Source organism: Leptodactylus fuscus, chromosome 9 (genome assembly GCF_031893055.1).
Source record: "Leptodactylus fuscus isolate aLepFus1 chromosome 9, aLepFus1.hap2, whole genome shotgun sequence".
Classification (NCBI taxonomy): Eukaryota; Metazoa; Chordata; class Amphibia; order Anura; family Leptodactylidae; genus Leptodactylus; species Leptodactylus fuscus.
Window position 1 is genome coordinate 88,584,354 of NC_134273.1, and position 26,469 is coordinate 88,610,822.

The following is a 26,469-nucleotide window of genomic DNA, read 5'->3' on the forward strand; positions in this document are numbered from 1 at the left end:
TGCTGCCTGCAGATATAATACTATATATATAGTGTGCACTGCTTCCCCTGCTCTATACCCTGCTGCCTGCAGATATGATACTATATATAGTGTGCACTGCTTCCCCTGCTCTATACCCTGCTGCCTGCAGATAGGATACTATATACAGTGTGCACTGCTCCCCCTGCTCTATACCCTGCTGCCTGCAGATATGATACTATATACAGTGTGCACTGCTCCTCCTGCTCTATACCCTGCTGCCTGCAGATATAATACTATATATAGTGTGCACTGCTTCCCCTGCTCTATACCCTGCTGCCTGCAGATATAATACTATATATAGTGTGCACTGCTTCCCCTGCTCTATACCCTGCTGCCTGCAGATAGGATACTATATACAGTGTGCACTGCTCCTCCTGCTCTATACCCTGGTGCCTGCAGATAGGATACTATATACAGTGTGCACTGCTCCTCCTGCTCTATACCCTGCTGCCTGCAGATATAATACTATATATAGTGTGCACTGCTTCCCCTGCTCTATACCCTGCTGCCTGCAGATAGGATACTATATACAGTGTGCACTGCTCCCCCTGCTCTATACCCTGGTGCCTGCAGATAGGATACTATATACAGTGTGCACTGCTCCTCCTGCTCTATACCCTGCTGCCTGCAGATATAATACTATATATAGTGTGCACTGCTTCCCCTGCTCTATACCCTGCTGCCTGCAGATAGGATACTATATACAGTGTGCACTGCTCCTCCTGCTCTATACCCTGGTGCCTGCAGATAGGATACTATATACAGTGTGCACTGCTCCTCCTGCTCTATACCCTGGTGCCTGCAGATAGGATACTATATACAGTGTGCACTGCTCCTCCTGCTCTATACCCTGCTGCCTGCAGATATAATACTATATATAGTGTGCACTGCTTCCCCTGCTCTATACCCTGCTGCCTGCAGATAGGATACTATATACAGTGTGCACTGCTTCCCCTGCTCTATACCCTGCTGCCTGCAGATATAATACTATATATAGTGTGCACTGCTTCCCCTGCTCTATACCCTGCTGCCTGCAGATATAATACTATATATAGTGTGCACTGCTTCCCCTGCTCTATACCCTGCTGCCTGCAGATATGATACAAATCAAATCAAAAAAGCTTTACTGGCACGTCCGAATAGATATTTGGCATTGCCAAAGCTAGTAGAGTGGGGGGGGGGGAGTTGGACTCGGGTGGGTGAGTGGTGGGGGTGGTGTGGGTGGTTTGGGGTATAACAGTCCATGGAGTCTCATCTTCCTCTTCGTTGGTGACCGTTATGTGGGGTGGGGCGGTGCGGTTGGTTTGGGGTATAACAGTCCGTGGAGTCTCATCTTCCTCTTCGTTGGTGACTGCTATATGGGGAGGTGGGGGCGGGGCGGGTGTTTTGGGATAAATATAACAGTCCGTGGAGTCTCATCTTCCTCTGGTTTGGTGACAGCTGGTCACGTATTGGGCAGCGATCTCCACAGTGGCCTCTTCTTCTCCCAGTAGGATGTAGAGTTTCCTCTTCTCGTCTGCAGATATGAAGTCTGGGATGTGGGCAGAGAGTCTTTGGTAGTAGACGGCCCTCACAGCTGAGTATTTGGTGCAGTGTAGCAGGAAGTGGGTCTCGTCTTCTAGGACCCCCTGGTCACAGTGCTGTCAGATAGAGGACATAAGCACCTATTTTACTCCCGTGCTGGATTATCAGGATTTTTGGACTGGACCACTGGAATATCATAGTTATAGGGGATGGATCTGGAGGGATCTCAGGAGGAGCACAAACCATCCAGTCTGTCATGTCCAGTGTACACAGAAGGCTGGAGCAGGGGGCTGGTTACAAAAAAAAAAAAAATGACAAAGTTGGGGTGACATAATAGGGGGTTAAGTGAAGCAGCCCTGCAGTGATCCCGTGTGGTGGGCGGTGGAGGGCGCTCTGTACAGCGGAGTCAGGTCATAGCCCAGCAGGTTTAATCCTCCGCTCTATCAATGAAACCCTGTGCATTAAGCCGGATTGTGTATGTGCAGAGCTGTGGTTATATAATGTGAGTGCTCAGGACCAGGCACATGCGCTGCCCTGCGTGAGGCTCTGACGTTACACCGATTACCCAGTCTCTCCCCCAGCTGTTTACAGAAAGCAATTGCCAGGCAGCTGGTCCCTGCCACATGGACTCGGAGCAATGACCAGCTCTGCGGCGGCACAGCGGCTGGATCACACATGCAAGAAGTGCAAAGGAAGGGGCTCATCCTCTGCTGGACCCAGGCCTTAAAGGGGAAAATCCAATGCTGGACCCGGGCCTGTGTGTGACCCAGGCCTTAAAGGGGAAAATCCTCTCCTGGACCCGGACCTGTGTGTGACCCCGGCCTCAAAGGGGAAAATCCTCTGCTGGACCCGGGCCCGTGTGTGACCCCGGCCTTAAAGGGGAAAATCCTCTGCTGGACCCAGGGCTGTGTGTGACCCCAGCCTTAAAGGGGAAAAAATCCTCTGCTGGACCCGGGCCTGTGTGTGACCCCGGCCTCAAAGGGGAAGTCCACAGTAAAATACAAGCAAATTATTCACAATGGGTTCATGGCTACCCAACTCTTTCCAATATGCCCCAGCAGGTCTCCATCCACAGACCGGTCCATGAGCTTTCCTGGCCACCATCTTGCTTTTCAGATCATGAGGGTGGGGGCTGTGAAGTGTAATGCTTTATGATACAGCTGGACAGCGGTTCTGATCTGTTTACAGCTGCCATTTTGGTGGATGCATCAGGGGAAGGGGATAACATAACCATCAATATGCACATATACATTCTGCTAATAAAACCATTTCACATGGGGTCTCTGGCGGTCGGAGAGGGATCAGCTGGTCACCACATTTGGTAAAATTTAGCTGTGTGCAAAGCCTTGATCCTCACATTTAGCTGAAAGTCAATGATCAGCTTAAAGGGGGTGTCCAGCTTAGAAACCTATTTTATTAGAAGGGGGTTATTGGAGAGCAGGACAAAGAGCATCTCTGTAGGCCCAGCCCTGTCCTCTAGACAACCCATTGAAGTGAATGGACATTGTGTAAGACTTTACTTGTGGGGGCGCTGCACAAAAATAAAAAATAAATCTTTGCTGTCAGTTTAACGCAAAAATTATCAGGGAGGGGGGTTTATCAGTTTATTGTAGAAGCAACCTCTCTCTGCAATTTATCTTTTTGTCTGGACTTGATCCCTACATGTTGGCGCTGTATAAATAAGGGCATTATTAGTGCCAGGAAGAACTACATGAGCATGACTTGTCACAGCTCTGCAGTGCAGGGAGCCTCCTTGTCAGACTGGTCATAGATCAGAATCCAGACTTTTCGGGTTAGTGTCCCCTTAAGGCTGCCCCTTCTCACAACCCCGACACCTACACAGACATGTCTGGAAGCCTCAGCGGTGACTGAACGTGAGGTCTAACAAATGAGACAAGGCGGAGGGCGGCAGCAAAGGAGGAGGAAGGAAGAGGGGGAATTCCAAAAGTCTGCATCAAAACATAACAGAAAGACAAACCACACCAAGAAGACAGAAAAAAGGTCAGACCCCAGAGGTGGCGCGACATGAGGTGGTGTGATCAGGAAGGAACAGACCGGTGCAGCAGAGCCGAATGAGCTACAACCCATCATATAGATTGCAATAAGTTACAGGGAGAGGCTGCAAATATTCTGTAATAAGTCTCAATAGGACAAAGCAATCTGAATGAAATCGCGTGCAATGTGCTCCTCAGTGGACAGTGCTCCTCAGGAGATGGGGCTCAGTACATAGGTTGGCCCTTCTTTTGCAGCTCTTTGACATGTTAATCTCCCAGTCGGCATTAGAGGCTTCTCCAGATAATGTTGCACTTCATAGATTGTGTCCCATGACATTTTTGCGTGGCCTTCTCCAGCAGAAGGAATCGCTGATCTCGTTTCTGGACCTTCTGGAGAACACCATTTGAAGGAACATCTGACATGGCTTACATGAATTGGGGACCCAATAGTCCCATACCAAGATGACACTGCTCAATCCTGATGAGAAGTCTGGCGACTAAACGAAGGGTTAAAGGAGCACCCAGAAATCAGAGGTTAAACATGGTGACTGATGTCCAGCGCCTACTGAATCCATTTTGACATCCCGACTCGTTTGAGGGCTCCATATACTGAGGAGCATATTGCATTTTGTCTTTCAGATTGCCCATTGCAGAATATTTGCAGCCTCTTGAGCTAGTCTCCCTGTGCAATACACCCATTTGTAGTCTCCTACAGGCTTGGCTATTATGTCAGTCTTTACTGCATTTCTGGCATTTAGTTTGTGAAGTGGGATGCTCCAGAAGGACAAAGCTGAAGTGTTCAGGTGCAGAATTACAAGTACAGTAATCTACAATGCATTGCAACGACAAACTTAGCACTGCCAAATCCGCATGGTCTATGTTACACATGGACATTGGATTAAACACACACAGCTCGGCTTCATTTTGTTTTATTCTCAAACGTACACATGAACAAACTCCGGGAGCAGCGTCGGTGTGTCAGAAACAAAGAATGTGTACAAAACAGAGCGACTGGGTAAAGAGTCAGAGCTGGCGCCCGTCCACCCCCATGAGGAGGACCCAAAGGTGGCAAGCCTGTCGGGAACAGCAGACCAGTCCATAGCCTGTGTGGAGCCGGGATCCCACTCAAGACGGCATGGAGGAGGAGAAAAATCAGCTGGTTTGGTCACTCCTGGGACATCATGTTCTTCATGAAGGGGCAAAGACGAGAAGGAGAAAAAAAAAAAAAAAAAAAGGAAGAGTCTAACGGCGGGGCTGAGACAAGTGCGATCCCCAACACAAGGTACTACAGCATCATCATACACAGTGGTCTGTACACGCAGACGTCATAAATTACAAAAACAGGAAAAGTAAATTCTCATAAATAGAATCCTTTAAGTATAAAATGAGCTTTCCCTCTGAAGTCAGTTTATTTTATAGATTCTCAAGTGCAAAGTCCGTTCCTTCCCGACACCCGGGAGCATTTGGCACAAGACTTGGACGCCATCAGTTCTGTAAAGTTGGGCTGGGGCAGTGGCAGCAGTAGTGGAAGTGGATAAAGGGGAGCAGGACAATGGGCTTGGATGGCACACCCAAACACTGCCAGGGATCGAGGAGCAGATGCCACACTGGATAGTCAACTACGCCGGCTGCTGGGGATTGAGATTTAGATGAGCCGGCTGCCCCAGGAGCCCAATCCTCTGCTTCTGCTTTCGTTGCTCTGTCATCTGTGGACCATAAAGAATAGATTAATGCCATTAAGACTAACCATGTTTTAGTGTTTGAGACCAGTGGCCACCTCTAACCCATGGCCACGGGCTGGAGACCACAGCTATTTTCTTTGGTTGACTAACAGTGGTCAAGAAGAATCTAGAGAATTGGCTTATTTCCTTCTAGGAGAACCTGTACCATGAAACGACAAAACTCATGGTCATCTGGTGGTTGTCCTCAAACCACTACCCCTTAGGTATTACAGGCAGCCTTCAATAGCTTTTACTAGCATCCTTCAAAGATCTCGAGAAGATCCCCATAGACCTCGAGAAGATCCCCAAAGACCTCGAGAAGATCCCCCCCAAAGACCTCGAGAAGATCCCCCCCCAAAGACCTCGAGAAGATCCCCCCCCCCAAAGACCTCGAGAAGATCCCCCCAAGACCTCGAGAAGATCCCCCCCAAAGACCTCCTTACCTGATCCTTAAGCTCAGTCAGCTGGCTGGACAAATAGGTCACCAGACGCATGGTTGATTCCAACTTCTCCTGCAGATTCCTTAATTCGTTCTGTTCACCTTCGGAGTCGCTGCTCACAAGGGACATAGCCCTCATCCTCGGAAACCAGTCAAGGTTTCTATCCTGAATTTGGAGGGAGATACAGATATGATCATTTCTAAAAGGCTTAGAAGGAGAGTGAAAGATGACTGACAGAATGAAGCCCACCCCTTCCCAATCCCCCATAGGGACGCAGTCAGACTAGGAGACCTATAGGCAGCCATCTTTATTATATAATTCACTCGAGGACTATAAACACCTAATGTGCCATATCCACATCCCGCATGCAGAGACCTGCCCACACCCAAATCCTAACATTAGCATCTGCAGGACACGAGTGTGTTCCCGGGAGCCCATGTGTCTGCTCCGTACGCTGCACCCAGAAGACGTACTGTACGTACAGTATCCCAGAATATCCCACAGGCCACGGTGCGATGAATCAGGAAGTTTATTCAGGGTGATTCATGGCGGCAGGTGACCCAGATGATCCAGTCTGTGCCTCGGACGATTATATAACCGCATGTAGAGAGTTCACACATATACGCACAGTACAGGTGACTAAGACTGTAACACGTCTGTACTTTTACTGAATTGTAATATGGCAGCCATTGAATTCTGGCTCAGACCTTACTTTATTCTCCCCTACAAACATGGACCGTATGCACCGCAACGACCTGAGAAAATTGAAGGGTTAACTCATAACGTCTTCCGACCTCAGGGTAATACGGACGTCAGAGGACGGGGTGTCCCGGTCACCTATAACCCAAGTATAAGCCAAAATGGAGCAAACGGCTATGTCCTTGTATTACTACGTGGCGGCCAGATAAAATAAGATAATCCTATAGGTCTCCCAAAGTGGCTGCGACTTCCCCAAATAAGACGCCACCATTTGCCGAGACCCATAATGATCATTTGGCAGGCCCATTCTTAAAGGGGATAGTTACTTTAAGAAATGAGGCCAACGGGTCCGAGTCTCTCCTTCAGGACCACTCACCCCATCCCAGACTATATCCAGGTTTATCACCCCCACCAGATACAAGACACCCCCCAACCCCGCGCCTGTGCTCCAGAGCTGACAATCTAACTCCGGCCCCGCAGTCCAGGCCGGCCACGTTATCAAGGAAATGATTAATACAATATTCAAGGTTTGTTAAAAATATCCTTCCTTTCAGAGCAAACAGAACAAGCCTAAAAATATGTGACCCTCCAGCATCCGCTGCACCCCATTACCCCCCAGGAGAGAGTCCCTTCCCTAAGAGACACTGATGATACAGAACGTGTATAGCGGAGGTGGAGACATTTATAGCTCTGCTACATCACTGTGACTGCAGCGTTCACATGGAATAGTGAGGCAATAGTACCGGCGCTTGTGTCACCGCTTGTGGCGAAAGGTTTCCATTGTCACCACTGCAGAAGTCCGGCCCACCCATAGGAGCACCATGTTCTAGGTATTCGGGAAGGGGAACCTTCAAGCCCAACTTTCCAAATTCTCTATTGAAAGCCTGACATTTCCATAAGTAACTGACGGCCACTGCTCAGGAGTCAGAGTAAAGCTCCTGCACAGGTGGTCACACAGCTTTCCCTAGCTCCTGATAGTGGTCAGACAGCAAATCTTGTGAGACCTGCAATCATGAACACCCAGCTTTTCCAGGAGAGGGGTTGGGGGGATATTCCTGTGCTATGTGGGGTCTGTAGTTTTGCACCCTAGCAGGCTATCAGGGACATGCTGGGAGTTGTAGTTCTGCAGCTGCTATACCCAGTCTGTGATCTCCAGATTACATTTTTTAACTTTTATATTTCTTTCTAAAGGAATCCACCCAGAAGTGCGCCCCATATCCACAATGACAAGCTGCCTGTTCTGCAACCCCCCCATCCCCAGCTCACCCCGTCCCACCACTTCCTCCAAGCAGATGTGTCTTAACCACGAAACAACTCACTTCTAAGTAAAGGGGCTGGAAAAGTCCCGTGGACACAAACTTAACGCCCAGACACGGGGGCGGCCGGTTGTGGAAACATGAGGGGGTGCAGCGTGCAAACCACAATGACCGTAGCAGTGTCATGAAGGACAGGTGACAAGGGCACAGCCGTGGCATGTGACAAGCTACTGGGTCAGCGACCACCTCCGCCTGTAACCAGAGGGGACTTCCTAAAACACATAAAACCTGTAGCGCAGAGTCCTAGCAGGCAAGGGGGGGGTCCTAATACAAAGTCTGACCTGGGCCTCCAACTATAGTACAGTCATAGCATTGACTGTATTGTTAGGATTCCTAATGGGTCCAGGGTGTGACTATACCTTCTGCACCCCCTTATGTTACACTCCAGGGTGCAGGGGTAGCGGTTTCCCCGGGCCCTACACATTAGAAGGCGCAAATATTAAAGCTAGTACTGGAATGTAGGGACCCTGTTGAGAATTTTGCATCAGGGTGCAATGCATCCATGGCAAACTGAAAATCCACATCAAGGTTTATGATGGGAAGTCCCTGAAGGGGTCGCTTATTTTTGCATTGCATGGATTTTGTGCAGTTGGAACAGGGAGCAACCCACAAGTCTTCAAGCAAGGAGTGTGCAATGTGCTGGAACAAGCCCATGATGAGAATGCAAAAAAAAGGGCCTGGCTGCCCCCCACCTCCACCACCCCCATCATCTCAGCTCAGAGCAGGAAGTGGATTCCACAACCCCAGAGCTGATGAGAAATCCACAACCTAATCCGGTCAGCTGATCCACCCACCAGATGATTAAATTCTTGCTAACAAGGAAGATGTTGGTTCTCCTGCAGAGTCTGAAGTTTCCTCCTCCTGACCTAATTGTGCCCCCATGACAAGTCCCTTAACCACCTGCATGCTGGAACAGACAGGGATCACAAGACTCAGCATGGCCTGCGACAGTGGGATCGGAGACTATAGGGTTAACTGGTTACCTAGTGCTTGAAAGAATTAAAAGTCACTTCTGTCCAAGACAAGTGGGGTGCAATAATATGACCCAGCTTTCCGAAGGAGGTTTGCCTCACAAGTACTTAGCATAACTCGGTAAATTTGACATTCAGAAGCCTAGAAAAGCTGTGTGATTAAGAGATGCATGGGCTCATAGGAGAAAAGAGAAAAAAAAAAAAAAAAAATATTGCAGTGACATTCCCCTTTACCACTTGACTGCCGGGGCTTGCAGGTTATGAGATGTATAGAGCCCTGTAGGGGTTGTACAGGGTGACCCCAGTCACCCCAATTACTACATTTTAGAAATTTGTAAACCTCGACCACAAACTAAGTCACAAATGTCATCAATGCAACTAAGAAGTGACAAAAACTAGTGGAGAAGACGGCAAGAAACCAAAAGGGTGTGTACAAGTGTACAACATAAGGAGTGACGTCCTCCTCCCACGTGACCAATCAGGTCTATAACCGGTAACTCCATATGGAATAGATGTGATGAGACCCGCAGGAAACTGGCGATTTTTATTGGAGGACGTTGTTGGTTCCTCATTTACTCTACAGTGACTACTACAGGTGAGAAAATGGATTAACGTGACGTCTCCGGCGAGGACTTTCTTTAAGCCCTACATAGTTTTACCTCCTTCCACCTGCAGGATTTCAGCTCCTGACAATGTGCAGGAAAAAGCCAAAAGCAGCTTGGGCCATTTGTTCTTTAAGATCCGATCATAAGATTGTTAAATCTACCAGCACTACAGTACCTAAGGTGTCACCTGAAACAACCGGTGGTTTGGTTTCGAGGAGTTGCCCCATCACAGCACCCTTCTCTATATCGTGCACATATATATTCCCCAATAACCCGGCCAGCCATCTCCTTCACCTTTATCATTTCGGCCACGTAACTCTCCGGTCCAGTGTATTCCGTGGAGTCTTTCACTTTCACCAGTACAATAAAAAACAAATAGTGCCACATGTTATGTTCCTCCTTAATGTGCTCCTCAAACGTCACAGTTTTATTGTCAAATTTGTCCCGTTCCAGCCCTGCAACAAGAAGAGATGGGGAACATGAATCAGTTGTCGGGAAATACCCAAATGACTAAACTAAATAGAAGTATAGAATTAGGCTATGGTTAATGGGGAAGGGAACCACGAATCTGCAGCGGTAACATTGTCACATTATTGTAGCGAGTCTGGTGCAGCAATGGACCTGCCAGAAGAATCAGACACCATACGATACCCCCAATGGTCAATGTCAAACCACTATAGGTTTATTACTATAGGTTTATGGAGCAAAGGCGAAACACCTGGAGGATACTTATGTAAAGTTGGAGGATCCAAACTCGCCACAAGAGGTTCTTCTGGTTAAGGATCAATTTATGGCTTTGGTAAATAGGGGTGGAAATTTCTAGGGAATTTCAGACCTGGAGATTCCAAACAGTTTCAAGGCCGTGGCGCTACACTATACAGATTGTTACCTTCACTTGGTCATTAGTATTGGACGAATACTGGCTAAAACTTGTCACCTACAATGGGATTGGGTTGATCATCAAATAGGGGTGAAGTTAACCATAATTCTTTTTTAAATTCCAAGATGATAAGTTGCTACCAGAGTTTCCCCAGTCCATGACAGATCTAGAAAATATCCATGCTCTGAGCAGTGCTCATGTGGGTTTATTGGGAGCATAGTTGCTTGGTCAACATCTAAACTGTATGGCCATCTTAAGCTCAGAACTCAATAGGGCCAAAGAACCTTCTCGTGGTGGAATATGGCTAATCAGAAGATCATAGGATGGGAACCATGGAGTCTGACCCACCACAAATGAAGCACGTCGTCTTCAATACTTCCTCTTTCTTCTGCTTCTCGCTCCTTAAGTCAGCAAATGTGTCAATGATGACACCAAAAATCAAGTTCAACACAATAATGATCACCATGAAGAAGAACAGCAGATCATAGATGACACGCGCTGCAAAGAGGGGTTCCTGCAAGAAGAAGCAGAGATGTACATCGGGAATTCATCTCCCATGGAGCAATGGAAAGCATGGTTATGTTAAGGATCAGATACCTCTTTAGAAGGTTTCCGGAGAACATCTCCAACTCCACCACCACTTCTGAGCCCATGACTAAGGACAGTCACTATGCACATCAGTAGGGTCTCACAGGTATGTTCCTTCTCTTCTTCCTCAGCATCCTCAGAGACCTCGTCTGTAGAGTCACATTCACTTAGTCACACTGGACAACTCACTTTGTCTTCTTACTCTGATAGGTTTGTTCTTACCTTGAGTGCAGTTGCCTCCTGATTCCAGCCGGCAGACTTCTGGATACAAAAGCTCTCGGGCCATGGAGCTTCCAGTCTCTGGAAAGTAGAGTTGTATAGTCAGCATGCAGGGTAAGATCACCGCATTACGTGTATTTCTACCCATTATTATACCATGCAACCCTTAGGTTTTGCTAGTAACAATGTAGCTCACCCGAGAAGGTCGTCTCATTCGGCAATCTATCCACTTCCAGTATAAAGTCATCTTTAAAGAACAGGTATCCCACAATGGAGAACAAGTAGACCAGTATCAAGGCCAGCACAGCCGTCAGGATGATGGACCGTCCATTCCTGGTCACACTCTTAATAACATTGAGTAAAGTCTCCTCCCGGTACACTAGATCAAAGAGCTGAGAAGACAAGGCGCCATGAGGACCAAGATGACAAGAGCCAAGATGATCTAACTGAACCAAGGTCAACCAGGACTCACCAGCAAACTGTAGAAGAACTCATGTACAAAGACCCCCATAGCACAGATGAGAAGATATAACAGATGGTAAAGGAATTCCACATCCAAGACCATTGCTCCATAACCTCGAGTAAAAGTGCCGCGATTTCCCACAAAACTTGTAAGGAAGATTATTTTATTGCATACCTATGGATGAAAGGTCTATTAGAGAAATGTACGGATTGCATGACTTGGAAAGACTGGTCCATTCTGGCCATGTGACCCTCTGTATGGAGAAGGCTGCCCCTACCATAATTCAATTGGCCAGTTCATCTACTCCATGCAAGGCCATAATAGGAACCCAAGAGATCACTTACATTAAATGCCCCTAGAAGGAACAGCGTAGGTTGGAGCCCAATGGAGAAGATAAGTCGCAGGATGGTGGAAGCAATCAAGGCTCTGATTCCATGTGGCTTGGGAAGGACAATAACTATGGCTAAAGAAACAAGCATGGCCGTCCAGAGTAGACCTGAGAGACGGGAATCCAGTGTTCCTACAGAACCAAGCCATAGACAAGTATTTAATCCATCATCTGCACCAACCACCAAGTATTAGAAGTCGTCAGTCCTACTCACTAACCTCCTCGTACACCAACAAAGGGGTAGAAAAACGCAACGAGAAGGTTCATGAGCACAGCCAGGTTGAAGGAGATGCTGCTCCAGAAGGTCATGTTTCTAGAACACCAGTACAGGACATGCTGCGCTGCAAGACACCAGACACAGGTGATTGTTACATTCAGAAGACCCCATCAAATCCTAGAGGACCTTTCAACCGCCACCACTTTACCGATTCCACCACAGTTGACCTTGTTGCTCAAATGGTGGAATCTAGAAAAGTTTTGGTTCCCGATCTGTCATTCAGAGCTCCAGACATTAGAGTCTAAACGACACGTGTCCGACCCACGGAGATACCATAGAAGGAACATCAGAAAGTTCCTTCCTTCTTCTAATGAGCCTGGAATGTCTCCTCACCTCTCAGCTTTTTCTGCCAGTTCATCTCATTGAACAGATCTTCAGATCTCTGGAAGAAGTCGTGGATTTTGCTTCCTTGCTCATCCCTTTCCGTCGTGTAATAAACTCGCAGTTTGGACTCTTTAGTAAGAAACTCGCATATACTTGGCACCGGGAAGACGATCTGCTCCATCGTCCGGTCAAGACGTACAATCTGAGGAGATACCAAATGTTATTCTGAATGGGGGGAGCTCTGATGTCCCCCAGACCACAGGTCCAGATACACCCTTTCCAGCTATACCTCTATCTGCGCCGTATGCTTGGCATAAAATTCCAGGGCTTCATCCCCGTCCCCTGTTTGGACTCCTGGTTTCAGCATTTGCTGTAACTCCTTGTTATGCCGGGCAAGCTGTATATGGAAAATAGAAAAAAACGTCAATGAAATGCAACCAATAAACCCCAATTAGATCCCTACATGTCCCCACACACAACCTATGAAATTACATGCTTAAATGCCACTGCTCCCTTTCCAATTTTGTGTCAGTCTTTCATTCCATTCATCAATTTGGCATTGGAATCGAAATATCTAGGCAGGATATTCTACATTGATGCAGATTGAACATGTTCATACTCCGCCGTACACAAGGGCCACGATAGACCTGTGATCTATTATGGGGCTCAGTGTCCTTGCTCCCCCCAAACCTTATAAGATGCATCAGACTGTGCAATACCGCTGAGCCCCTCATTGCTTCCCACACCCCATGTGGTGCAGGACGGGCGCCAGGGGTTTTGTTTTATTTACAGTAATCAGAGGTCAAAAACAGCCAAAAAACTTCTCGTTTCTTCTACTATTTTAAGCCAGAAAAGTGAAGTCCAGAGAGAAGCAGAAGTGTCAGAGTGGACAAGACCACTGGATGGACCGTAGTGGGGGCTTCACTTCTCAGATAACAGGGTCAGCCCAGGTTACACAGAATTTTTTTCATGGTGCTCTTTGCTACTAGTAAACTTCTGTTGACTGATCTGATCAAGTTCACACCGGCTGCATCAAAGAATCATCGCCATCCTAAGAACGTGCTGCCATTTTGTTGGAGATTTTCTATGATGTAATAGCTACAGATCTGGCGTGCCAATGCCTGAACGGGTAACTACATACTTGGCTGCAGCTTTACAAGTTTCAGGACACGACGGCATCAGTCAGTGAGGAGATGGGTTCACCAAATTCCAAAAAACAAGATAGAATTTACGTAAAACAGCGAGCTCAGACAGTGGTCGCGGGCGGTTTGTCGCTTCCTGCTAGATTTTCTAAATGGCACAGAATTAGCTGAATGATTAATGCAAAAACTTACTAAAAATGGCAGAGTGATCCCAGTGGACAGGGGAGGGTTAGGGGTTTCGGAGATGTTTCATCCACCAGGATTTTTACCCTTTGCCAGAAACAGAAGGGTTAATAGTCGAGTGCAATGCTCGAGGATCAGCGTGACCCTCACTTTTTATTTCCCCCTCTTTTTGACTCTCACATCTTGTGGCTGCAGCAGCTGCTCTCACCACGAGGTGCAGCCATAGACCGCACATCACGCCGCCGTCAGGGGATGTTTCCAGGACTCTGTGCAGCACAGATGGCCCTCAGTTCTTGCTCAGTGCAGCAGAGTTCCTGAGCGATCCCTGGAGCAGCGCCCAGCGTGCAGCTCCCCGTGTGTGTGTGGCAGGCCTGACACCATGTGCAGGGAACTGGCACACCCACAGCCTGACAATACTAGGACACGGTGTCCATGGTGAAGGCGCCTCACATCATCCTCCCCATTACACAACCACCCACACCTCGTGTCCTTATATAAGAAGCCCACCTGATGTGCCAGGATGTAAATATTGTGGCCGACATTGCGGGGAGAAGCAGCGTGATCCTCCGAGCCCTCGGCATCCTCAAACTCCACCTCGCCCTGAAGATAAGCCTTCTTTATCACCTCCACCTGAGAGCAAGAAGGGAAAAGCAAGAAAAGTTACCAAGGAGGGCAAAAATAGTGCAAGTGTCTGCAAGTCACTGACTGTACTAGAGAGCAGAAGAGACTCAGCAGGGGGCATCACACATGGCAGGATTGGATACACAGCTCAAATAATATACACACACGTTGCTGTATCTAATCCCATAGTGTATGATACAGCAGTTCAGCAATCAACATCCAATCCCATCTGGTGAGCTGCTGTATCTAATCCACCATCTATCACTGCTGTATCAGCGATACACATTAGCTCAGCAGATAGTATAGCACATGATCGGATTAGATACACAGCTCAGCCAACAGTATCCAATCCCATCACGTGTGATACTGTCTTATGCATCATGTATCATGCTGTATCTCAGCCCACCATGTTGGATACGATCTGCTGTGCTACAGTATCTAAGCCACATAGAATATCTGAGCAATTGTCACAAGATTAGATACACCGCTCAGCCATCAGTATCACACACACAATAGAATTAGATACACATAGAAGCGTCCTGTATCACAGCCTGTGACAATATTTCAGTCCAGATGGCGGTCTCTGACTTTCCGGATACTCGTGTCCCGTGACACGTGATTTACACGCCAGATTACAAACAATTTTTCATTCTTCCCCTCGTCCGGGGGTCGGAGGACTCATCTCCCTCCACTCACCAGCTCCTTCGGCCTCATGTTATACAGGATTCGCTCGGCGTTCTCGCTGTCGTGGCGACTTTCCATGATGGCAAGCAGCAGCTTGGAGGCGTTATTCTGTAACACAAAACGCCAAAGGTGAGAGGTCGCAGTCATCTCCTTGCTATATGCAGCAGACATGCACACTCAGATCAGAAAGTCTAGAACCAAAGGCTGGCCCAATTATACAGACAACCTGTGATATGTACTGGTCATATTACACAATCAGGTTCCTAGGAAAGCTGGGTGAATACCCCACCACTGTTATACAATATATCACCCAGCTTTGCAGAAGGATGAACGGATGCAACAGATTCCTGGGCCTCAGAGACGTCATATGGTCTTAGGAGTAAATTACTTGCAGAATCATCATAAGGAGCATACACCCCCACAAACCCTCCAGGGCTCAGGCGGGGCGGCCATCTTGGAAGAATGATTGTCATCAAAAGTTACTTTATTGTAAGAATTTAATTTTTACTTGCAGCGAAATTCAGTTGAATTCCAGCGGGAAGAGGAAATGCAAATGTACATGAAATACATTGTATGCAAATAACTGGCAGAGGGGGAGGGGCGTCTCTGACAAGGTTTACTGCCTGTGGGGGGCGCCAGTATCACTGCCTGTGCTCCAGGCCTAGGACGACTGTTCGGAGGATCACATTAGCTCTCCCCGTCCTCTGGTAACAAGGAGTCTGTGCAGACAGGTATCATTACAAGGTTACATAATGGCGGCATGGTGCCAAGCTCCGGCTATGTAAACGCTGAATTGGAGTTCCTGTTTAGTAACAAATCCCTGGCAGGGGCTGCGGCTTCAGGATTTATTGACTAATTGAGAAGCAGCCGCCTCGTGGCCTGGAATAGATTGTACGAGGAGGACGGGACAACGTACCAGAGACACCTGCAAAACCTCAGTCCTCGGTAGTCATCTTACTCATCTGCTTAGGTTTAGAGAAAATGAAAGGCGTCTTATCCCCGAGACGGGAAGTCACTGTTATAGGGAAAGGGGGGGGGGGGAACGCCGACCCCTGGGAGGGTAAAGAGCCGCAGACATGCATCACCTCCCACCAAACTAAGCCGCAGCGCCCTGCATGACCAGCCTTGGAGCTCATCAATAAAGTCCTGTCTAGCTGCAATACCAAACCAGTCACTATACAATGTATGGCGCTGTGCTTGGCAAGTGGCTGCGGGGTTCCTCCAAACCCTTATCCCTATTGAGCTCAATAGTCCCATCCATATCCTGCAAGCATCCGTCTTCTCATACTAGGTAGGGAAAGGAACTTTGAAAATATTGCACATTTGGAATTGTCAAAGATGCAAACACAGTTAGATTTGCTAAATTTGGTGCAATCCCCACCAGTTAGAATTCTCCTTCATACACACACATTGGCTGCAGAGGTTTCTGCAGATATTCCATATATGTGAATGAGGTTGGTTATGGCGGGAAGCACATGGCCTCGAAAGTGGCAGAGCGATGTGATGGCCGAGGGCTGTAGTGGAGATGGGCATTTAACCCTATAATGGTCAGAGAGAGGGGCTTCCCTATTCTGCAAATACACTGAACCGGAGGAAAGTTCCAGTCCCCACCTTGAGCTCCAACACCAAGTCCATCCTCTTCCTCCCCAGAGGGTTAATGTCGTTCAGGATGAGCGCGGTGATGATATCGATGCCGTTAGACTCGTGGGTCGCAATGCAGTTCTGTAAATGAAGAGGTTATTATAGGGTTAACTCTGCAGGATACAGGTATATACATCAGTCCATACTGGTGCCCATGGCCTGGGCCAGGACTGTGCAGTCCATATCTGGGGTACAGTGCCAGCCACCCTCGTGTTACGATCCAGCTTTCTAAGCACATCGTGTCCCGGCTGGCAGCCCAAGGCGTGTCCCAGCACCCTGAGGAACATGTTACATAACAGTAGTGTTACACAGAGTTCCAGGAAACTCACGTGCCACATATCCCAGCCGCAGCCACTTATGTAATAAAACCTACAGGAAAGTGAAGTGGATTGGTGCAATGTCCCACAGCCAATCGCATCCCGGAGTCACTGGCACACTTGGGTAGAGGAGGAGATGTAACGTGCGCTCTCCTCGGCTGTGTGCACCTCCCCCGCCCTGTTCTCACCTGGTTTTCATGGCACGGTCCCTGGCAGTACTCAGTCAGGCTCTCCAGTGTCTGGTTAATGAGGGCCACGTTCTTCTCATTGATGTACAGTCCCAGAAGGCCGAGGCCACCGGTGGTGCTGCCACAGATACAGTCCAGAAACTGTAGGGTCTCACACACCAGATTATAGTTGGTTTTATTGTTCTGGCAGCGGAGGAAATTCTGAAAAAGTTACAAAGTAAACAATAAGTGACAAAGTTACAATAATAACTGCACAACAAACTCTTGCAGATCCTTCATTTACAAGCCATTTCTGGGCGTGTAGGACAGAGTCTCCCTGGAGTGTACGGGTAACAGCCGCCATTGTCATGACCAGGGATGACCTGACACCACAGCGGTGGCACCGCGCTCTATGCCAGTACTTGCTCAGTTTGCCCCATCCCTACGCCACGCAGAGCCCTTCACCTGCAGGTCCCGGTTGTGGTTCTCGCACAGCAGCTGCAGGAAGCGCAGGATTGGCTGCATGATGGTGATCACCGCGCTCATCTCCAGATCATCCTTCCCCTTCTCCGAGGACAGGCCGCCATCTCCGGAAGCAAAGTGATCATCGGGGTCCGCCTCCCGACGGAACGTGCTGAAGGCCTTCTTGGTGGCAACAGAAGCCTCTAGAAGCTGCTCTTTGGCCTCCTCTGTAATCTGGGTGCTGGATTCTCGGGCTGATAATGGAGGGAAATACATACATTTTATTATAGATGGATTATGCATTGAACAGGGGGGGGGGGACACTTAGGACCATGTCATTCTCAGTGACTCCTCCCACCTGTCTTCCGGTGCGGCGTTTCCCGCTCAGACTGCTCCTCGTCCCTCTTCTTGCTCCCCAGGTCACTGGTATTTACAGTCACTGTGGCTTTTATTTCTTGTTGAGCAACTTTCATCCGATCAAAGAAAACTTTGAAGAACTTTTCCGATTTCTTGTCCTCGGTCAATCGGCAGAAGAAAGAATGCTGCAGAGCGAGGAGACATCAAGGTCAGCGCCAAAGCGAATACGGGGGCGAAAAAAAACAAAGATAAAGTCTGCAGAGCAAGGAGGGTTACAAGAGGTCAAGATCTTCAAGGAAGTAAAGAAAACAGAGCAAGACCTCCAGACATTGTAGTAACTTTATAAAGGAGACCCCTCAGTTCTCCAGAACCACCTGCTGGTAATCCAGACCCTACAAAGGGAGTGACCCAGAGAGCTGACAATCTAAAGTCACAGAAAGTAACCTATGGCTGGAGATGAAGGACTGAGCGGGTCTAGAACTGCCTTCAGACAGACACAACATTGGATCCGTTTTCATCCTGGAGTCTGAAGGGTTAAGTGACCGTGAGCATAGGAATGCTGGGAATTCTAGTTCTCCAGGTCTCATGTTGATGACAAAGATTGAAAGTGATTTATTGCAAAAGGTTCTGTAATATTTTATTTCAAGACTTCCTTTCTGGCGTGGAATGTGCACACACCTTTACAGGCGCGAATCCTCGCCATACCAGTTCTACCCCGTTAATGTAACACTCAATGAACTCTATCTCACGTTGTGACAGCGAAGGTGCGAGGGCTGTGACAGCAGCGAAAAAAAAACAAACATGGTGCCACTGCCCAGAGACCTCCACGCTACATTACCAGGCCCCGTAGCTTATCTGCAGGAGACAAGATAATAGAGGTCACTGGCATAGCTATAGAGGTTGCAGCGGCTACTGGGCCCAGAAGGCAGGGGCCCCACAAGTCACCATCACACTAGGCTGCTTAGACCGCTTTCAGCTCCTTTAATGGCTGGCAGTCTGATTCAGAAATGTATTCCCCCTGCCCTCTGGTGGACTGGAGGTTCTGATACACAGCCTTCCACTGTCAGAAAGGAGAAGGTTAACCCTTCAATGCCAAAAAACAAAAGGTTAGCAGTTGAGGGACTATGGGGCAGGCTATGGCACGATTACAATGCAAGTGGCACAGACCGTGATGGACGTTATGGGAAGCTTGTGTGCACAGACATATTGTGAAAAAGTCTTCATGGTGGTCTGGGCCAGATAAAGGAAGGGAAAATGAAAATGCTGCAAGAGTATATGGATGGGAACTGGGTAAGGGTTATGAGGAACTGAGGTTTTGCACCTTTGAGCCTTTCGTGATGCCCCCATAAAGTGCAGCATCATCGAGAAGGACGCTTACATGCAGCACCCGAGTGTGCCGGTCACACGTCGGGCAACCTTAATGAAACTTGTGCCCAATAAGAGTAAATGGGAAGTGGCGACTGCGGTGGTCCTCATTCACTTCTATTAACGAGAGGGATGGGGGCTAGTGCAGCTCATATGTACCCCCAAAATTCTGCAGCTTCCCTTGCAGTTTGTATACAAGAACATTCCCATTAAGTGTTTTCTACAATCGTATCCGGTCTAACTATTCTCTGCACACCAGACTGATACAATTGTATCCAGTGTAGATTGTAGACTGTTCTGATGACTTGTTACATTCATCGATACATTGTATCAGTCTAACTATCCTCTGCACACCAGACTGATACAATGTATCAATGCAGCTAAAGTGCAACAAGTCATCAGAACTATGAAATCTACACTGGATACAACTGTAGCAAACTCACTTGTGAAGTTTTCAGGGCGCACTGGTTTTTAACCTCTGGATACAAACTTGAAAAAGTTACAGTTCTACAAAGTCTATTACAAAGTTGCAGAACTTTTCATACATCAATCCAACACCCCCCTCCCCAAACGTGACTGTGGGGGACACTGCTGGAGTGGGAACGCAGATAAAAATGGGGGTGTGTGGATCTGCACGGAGGGTGAAGGGAATATACCAGACACCTCTATATACAGGAACCGAAAATCCAAAGCTGCCAGGATCTCCAGGGGGATAACAGTCGCCTTGGAAACTGCCTGTGTTCCTGACTGCAGCGCTCTGACGCACGCAGCACAGCCTGACACGGGGGGAGAATGAGGCCAGCAGCTCATTAAATCTCCTGCCCGCAGCCAGCAGATATAAATAGACCTTATGTAACCTCCTGCTGCTGCCGCCTGCAGAGTGTGCACACACACCTAGCCGGCCCGGCTCCCCTCGCTGGGACCTAAGGAGCAACGACAACTTTGGCTTTGAAAGAAATCCAGATTTATTATACAGTCTCCGTATCAGTCCACAGGCCACAATGTAATAGCTAACGCAGAAGGAAGTTTGGCCAGAAGAGTTTATGATTAGATTTGGTTCTAAGACTACACCGCACGATGGACGACAAACCCCACGTCATACGGCGGTCGTCATTGCCATCGACGTAACAAATAACCAGCAAGGCTACGGCATGAGAAGACTTACAATGATTACTATACAGCCATACAGAAAGTTTGCGATATCTTTGCAAGTCCAGTTTCTAAAGATGTGATGCACGTGCAACAGTTTTTACTCCGTTCACATCCAGAGCTGCATTGTTAGCTGACCTTTTGACCTTAGCTCAATCTTCATACTGAACCAGCAGGGGGCAGCAGAGCATGACAGCACAGGTGATGCAACAAAGTGTCAGACAGAGCAAGAAACCTTTAGAGAATGCAGCTCTGGGTGTGAACGGAGGGCGATTGTGTTGCATTTATCTTTTTGCGTTTGACACAAGTTCCTGTCTAACCTGAATCGTCGTGTTGCCTCCCTCAAGTAGCGCTATGGCCAGGAGGATGCTCTCATGGAAGACTCTGTCACTGGTCGCGTTCATGATCAAGTCAATCACAAGATCCGAGGCCCCTTCTTTGTCCAGATGACACTGAACGTCCGACAGACTCATCTCCCCCCGACTGAGGCTGACCAATCCTGTGGAGGCTCCATGGGAAGAACACAACCATAAAATAACACTGGCCAAATAAATAGTAAAGCGCTCTATGACCCCCCCACCGCTACTGAACACAACTTACCTCCACTGCCAGACTTCCCACCACCTCCAGGACCATTCCCAAAGCTGGTAAGGCTCTCCCGACGTCCGCCATGCCTGCTAACATTCCCATAGTATCGGTTCACCAAGATCACTCGTAGAGCTTCACCCTGTTGGAAGACACAAGACGCAGCATAAGAGGTGGCATGAACCAGACCCTACAGATGTGCCAGCTTCAGGAGCCACCTGCTAAACCTCAGAGCCCAACATAAAGGATGAACTGACCAAGACATCGCCACAAACATGGAGGACAGACAGTCAACAGGCACAGACCCCAATGAAATGGCCACAATCTGCTCAAGAACAACCTAAGGATCCATCTAAGGACACCACAGCAACAAAGACAGATAGGATGACGACCAGCAAACCAACCACCAAGTCAATGGCCATACATACCCGCCTGATATCCTGCAGCTGCCTCAGAGGCTGGGCCTGACCAGAGTCCTGGGACTGTGCAAAGATCAGATGTGTAGAGATGAGAACCCTAAGGAGATGCCCATGAGATGATGGGAGGATATGAAGATGGAGGCGACTGGGGAGGCTCAAGATGGGGGAAATTCACCTGTAATCCAGTGCACTCAAACTGACCCAGTATATCTCGGCATCAATTCATTTGAGAGGCCCGTTATGTGTGTTCACCAGGGTAGAAGCGGCACCCGATCCCCTCCATGACACTTACATGGCCCTAATGGGCTATACTGATGGAATTAAAGAAGGGAACCCCCCCCCCCCCCCCCCATCTATCAACAGAGGTTTGGCCAATTCTTCTCACCTTACAGGTCACAACCCAAGATCCATTAGGTCTTCATACGGATTGGTAACCAAGGACACGACCTGACAATTCTATGGAATAGACTGGTTGTTACAATGTATCAGTCAGCCAGGAATCGACCTGGGCCGCGGCTTCCTCCCCGCCAGCTATCGCCCAGCTCGGGTTGCAATATTAATCAGATTTTTCTAAAAATAGTTTGGGGTTGAGAATCTTAAAATCTTGTGGTTAATTTACTGAATTATTGACCCCTCCCCACATCCCCCTCCTGATATGTCGTCATTATATCCGGGTCTCTGTGCGCGACATTAGGCAGAATAGACCTGCAGGAGGTAAAGAATTTTGGAAAGCCCCATTATAGAGGGGGGGGGGATGACCTGGAGAACGGATGCAGGATTTTACCACTAATCTTGTAAGGAATGAGACGAGACAGGGCTGTGAGGGATGACGCAAGGAGGCCGCTATAATGAGCACCGGCAGGGGTGGGGGAAGAGTTAAAAAAAAGGTTCCAAAAACTCCCTCTGCACCCAGATTATCACATGCCATTAGAGGAGCGGGGGAGCTCTGCCAGACAGAAGCAATAAGGGTTAATGAGGCACCAGGCAGGGTTGCCAGAAAGCCGTTCCAGACGCAACCACTTAACCCTTTATAGCCGCAAAGAAGTCAAAATAAAAATAAATTAATATTAATAATGTTGCATGTTCACAGGGTGTGCAGAGGACAGCAGTGCAAGGGTTAATCTCCCACCCACAGCAGATCAGTGAATCAGCAGGAAAGTCCCTTCCACAGAAGAGGGTGGGAAAGGAACATCTGGACCTCCGAGGGATCATTCGTGGGTAGAAACAGCAACAATGCCAAGCAAGGTCTCACCCACCGGAACCAGGCTGCGAGACTCTGCACGTCTGCCTGCTGGCCAGGGGCCAACTACAACTCTCTGCCTGTCAAATCTACAGTAAAGCAGGAAATCAGTACCCAGCTTTCCTAGACTCCTGAATGGCAGAGCTTCACCAAGTCCATGGCTGGAATAGACACCATGCAGGAAGTGTTCTCCCTGGTACCACCGACAGCCCCCCCCCCCCCACACACACACACACCTTACAGCGACATGTTTATTGATAATTAACACTGAAGGTCAGAACCCCGGCCGATTCCAGGAAAAGCAGAGTTATGTAACAGCAAAACATCAGAAGACTGGGCCAGCGCCTCTAGTGGCCACAGCCATGGTGGCAGAAGACGACCAGTGTGGCCTGGGTCAGTGCTGCGGGTACAGCGAAGAACCGCGCTCAATATTTTATGTAGATTTCAGATAAAGCGTATAATCTGCTTAAGGCAATCATTTAGAGTTGTATAGTCTGATGCTCTAGTCACATCCAAAGCTGCATTCACAATCCTTCAGAGCTCTAAAGGAGGCCAGAGAAGAAACTGCAGCCTATTCTTAAAGTGGCAAAAAGCCAAACGCGCAGCTCTGGATGTGACTGGAGTATAAAGCCTCAAACTAAGATTGGATGGGGAGGTTTTTTTGTCCAGGAGGTGAAAGATTGCAGCAAAGTAAAAAGTAAAGCGGCAGAAGAGATATAGAGTAAGTCAGAGCGATGGTGTACAGCTTTAAGGGGGAGCCACGAGACTCCAGCACAACCCCAGTGTCTAAGATAAGACGTCTCCCAGATATTAGTCATCTGTGCAAGGGCTGCCCTGAGTAATCGTATGGGGCTTCCAGGTGACTTTGTACCTGCATTTTATACGGTGGAAGGTGAAGCAATATTTACTAGGAACTAGTGACATCAATGAGGCGTAAAAGTGCAACGAAGCCCAAACACCTAACACGTGTGCAGAGTCCGTGCGGGTGCAGCAGACAGGAGGGTGAACGTTCACCGCAATGCACTGACAAGCCATGCTATAAAAGTCTGAAACTTTATTAATGCGCATGGCCCTTTAAGAAACAGAACTTGCAATTTTTTTTCTCAATTGCAGAGGAAACCCCAGGAGGTCGCCGCGTTGTTTTTCTCTTAACTAGAAAATTATTATTGGATTTTCCTGAACACGTCGGCATTAGAGGACGTTACACATTAGGTCCCGGGGTAATGCGTTACCATATACAGAACCGCGCCAAGTGCGCTCCGCTGTAGGGGATGTGAACTCCGGCTAAACTCCATTAACCAGAGGGAAAACAAAACACACATTAATCTTGGGAAACCGGATGCAAACTACGGTCAGAAGCCTCCAAGGAAATGTTGGCTTCGAAGTATTGCAAAAAAGTTTACTAGAACTTCCCATAAAGTTAAATCGTCTGTGAAAGTTGCACATTAACCCCCCCTCCCCCCGCACCCGTCTACACGGCCTGAAGTTCCGTCCTATATTTATTCACACCTGTCCTGACACATGAAGCCTCCCTCAATGGATAGCTAAAAACAGACAGGGGGTTACAACGTGTGATCTACCCCCGGCCGGATCACGCACTGCATGCAGAATGACAGGTCTGTATGTACTAATAGAGGCTGCAGGTCACACTATCCACCCCCGGAGCACATGTCCGAAATGGAGACTCCGAGATACCGGAGGAGGAAGCCCTGGATTCCCTTCCAAAAACAAATCAAGATGTAAAGAAGAGTGCAGAGGATACACAGGATACATGGAAAGGGCAATTCCAGTCACTGATCATCTAATATAGTGGAAATATTCTTATACATAGAGAACAGTATTATAGTACAACCCCCTATGTACAAGAGTATAACTACTATAATACTACACCTATGTACAAGAATATAACTACTATAATACTACTCCTATGTACAAGAATATAACTACTATAATACTACCTCCTATGTACAAGAATATAACTACTATAATACTACTCCTATGTACAAGAATATAACTACTATAATACTACTCCTATGTACAAGAATATAACTACTATAATACTACTCCTATGTACAAGAATATAACTACTATAATACTGCTCCTACGTACAAGAATATAACTACTATAATACTACCTCCTATGTACAAGAATATAACTACTATAATACTACCTCCTATGTACAAGAATATAACTACTATAATACCGCTGCTATGTACAAGAATATAACTACTATAATACTACACCTATGTACAAGAATATAACTACTATAATACTACCTCCTATGTACAAGAATATAACTACTATAATACTACTCCTATGTACAAGAATATAACTACTATAATACTACTCCTATGTACAAGAATATAACTACTATAATACTACTCCTATGTACAAGAATATAACTACTATAATACTACTCCTATGTACAAGAATATAACTACTATAATACTGCTCCTATGTACAAGAATATAACTACTATAATACTACTCCTATATACAAGAATATAACTACTATAATACTACTCCTATGTACCAGAATATAACTACTATAATACTGCTCCTATGTACAAGAATATAACTACTATAATACTGCTCCTATGTACCAGAATATAACTACTATAATACTGCTCCTATGTACAAGAATATAACTACTATAATACTACTCCTATGTACAAGAATATAACTACTATAATATTACCTCCTATGTACAAGAATATAACTACTATAATACTACTCCTATGTACAAGAATATAACTACTATAATACTACTCCTATGTACAAGAATATAACTACTATAATACTACTCCTATGTACAAGAATATAACTACTATAATACTGCTCCTACGTACAAGAATATAACTACTATAATACTACCTCCTATGTACAAGAATATAACTACTATAATACTACCTCCTATGTACAAGAATATAACTACTATAATACCGCTGCTATGTACAAGAATATAACTACTATAATACTACACCTATGTACAAGAATATAACTACTATAATACTACCTCCTATGTACAAGAATATAACTACTATAATACTACTCCTATGTACAAGAATATAACTACTATAATACTACTCCTATGTACAAGAATATAACTACTATAATACTACTCCTATGTACAAGAATATAACTACTATAATACTGCTCCTACGTACAAGAATATAACTACTATAATACTGCTCCTATGTACAAGAATATAACTACTATAATACTACTCCTATATACAAGAATATAACTACTATAATACTACTCCTATGTACCAGAATATAACTACTATAATACTGCTCCTATGTACAAGAATATAACTACTATAATACTGCTCCTATGTACCAGAATATAACTACTATAATACTGCTCCTATGTACAAGAATATAACTACTATAATACTACTCCTATGTACAAGAATATAACTACTATAATATTACCTCCTATGTACAAGAATATAACTACTATAATACTACTCCTATGTACAAGAATATAACCACTATAATACTACCTCCTATGTACCAGAATATTTGGATACAACTCATTAGAAGGATTATCAGATGTGACTGGGATTGCTCTTAGAATTTCCCGCTGTGACAGATTTCGCAGATGATTTCAGTTATTAATCAGGTTTTTAGGTCGGTGAGGTAGAAGGGGGGAGGGGAGATGACAGGAGGGTCAGGGAGGATTTCACACACTTGAAGAAATGGA

General features: G+C 46.8%; 1 protein-coding gene across 4 annotated transcripts in view; it reads right to left on the reverse strand.

Annotated features, from left to right (window-relative positions):
- Positions 1–4,452: 4,452 nt before the first annotated feature.
- Positions 4,453–26,469, reverse strand: part of ITPR1 (inositol 1,4,5-trisphosphate receptor type 1) — a 68,818-nt gene continuing 46,801 nt past the window's right edge. For 2 of the 4 annotated variants that reach the window (XM_075286469.1, XM_075286468.1), the window contains 21 exons: positions 21,532–21,585; positions 21,119–21,245; positions 20,839–21,026; positions 18,006–18,189; positions 17,651–17,901; positions 17,207–17,407; positions 16,672–16,782; positions 15,073–15,168; positions 14,263–14,385; positions 12,720–12,827; positions 12,440–12,632; positions 12,048–12,170; positions 11,786–11,961; positions 11,451–11,615; positions 11,175–11,370; positions 10,982–11,059; positions 10,769–10,908; positions 10,520–10,685; positions 9,586–9,746; positions 5,704–5,865; positions 4,453–5,245 (listed from right to left, as the gene is read on the reverse strand). In XM_075286469.1, the coding sequence (XP_075142570.1) occupies positions 5,159–5,245; positions 5,704–5,865; positions 9,586–9,746; positions 10,520–10,685; positions 10,769–10,908; positions 10,982–11,059; positions 11,175–11,370; positions 11,451–11,615; positions 11,786–11,961; positions 12,048–12,170; positions 12,440–12,632; positions 12,720–12,827; positions 14,263–14,385; positions 15,073–15,168; positions 16,672–16,782; positions 17,207–17,407; positions 17,651–17,901; positions 18,006–18,189; positions 20,839–21,026; positions 21,119–21,245; positions 21,532–21,585 (3,090 nt within the window). In that variant the 3' untranslated portion in view covers positions 4,453–5,158. The remainder of the gene's footprint in view (positions 5,246–5,703; positions 5,866–9,585; positions 9,747–10,519; positions 10,686–10,768; positions 10,909–10,981; positions 11,060–11,174; positions 11,371–11,450; positions 11,616–11,785; positions 11,962–12,047; positions 12,171–12,439; positions 12,633–12,719; positions 12,828–14,262; positions 14,386–15,072; positions 15,169–16,671; positions 16,783–17,206; positions 17,408–17,650; positions 17,902–18,005; positions 18,190–20,838; positions 21,027–21,118; positions 21,246–21,531; positions 21,586–26,469) is intronic. The other 2 variants (XM_075286471.1, XM_075286470.1) reach the window with 1 other exon arrangement.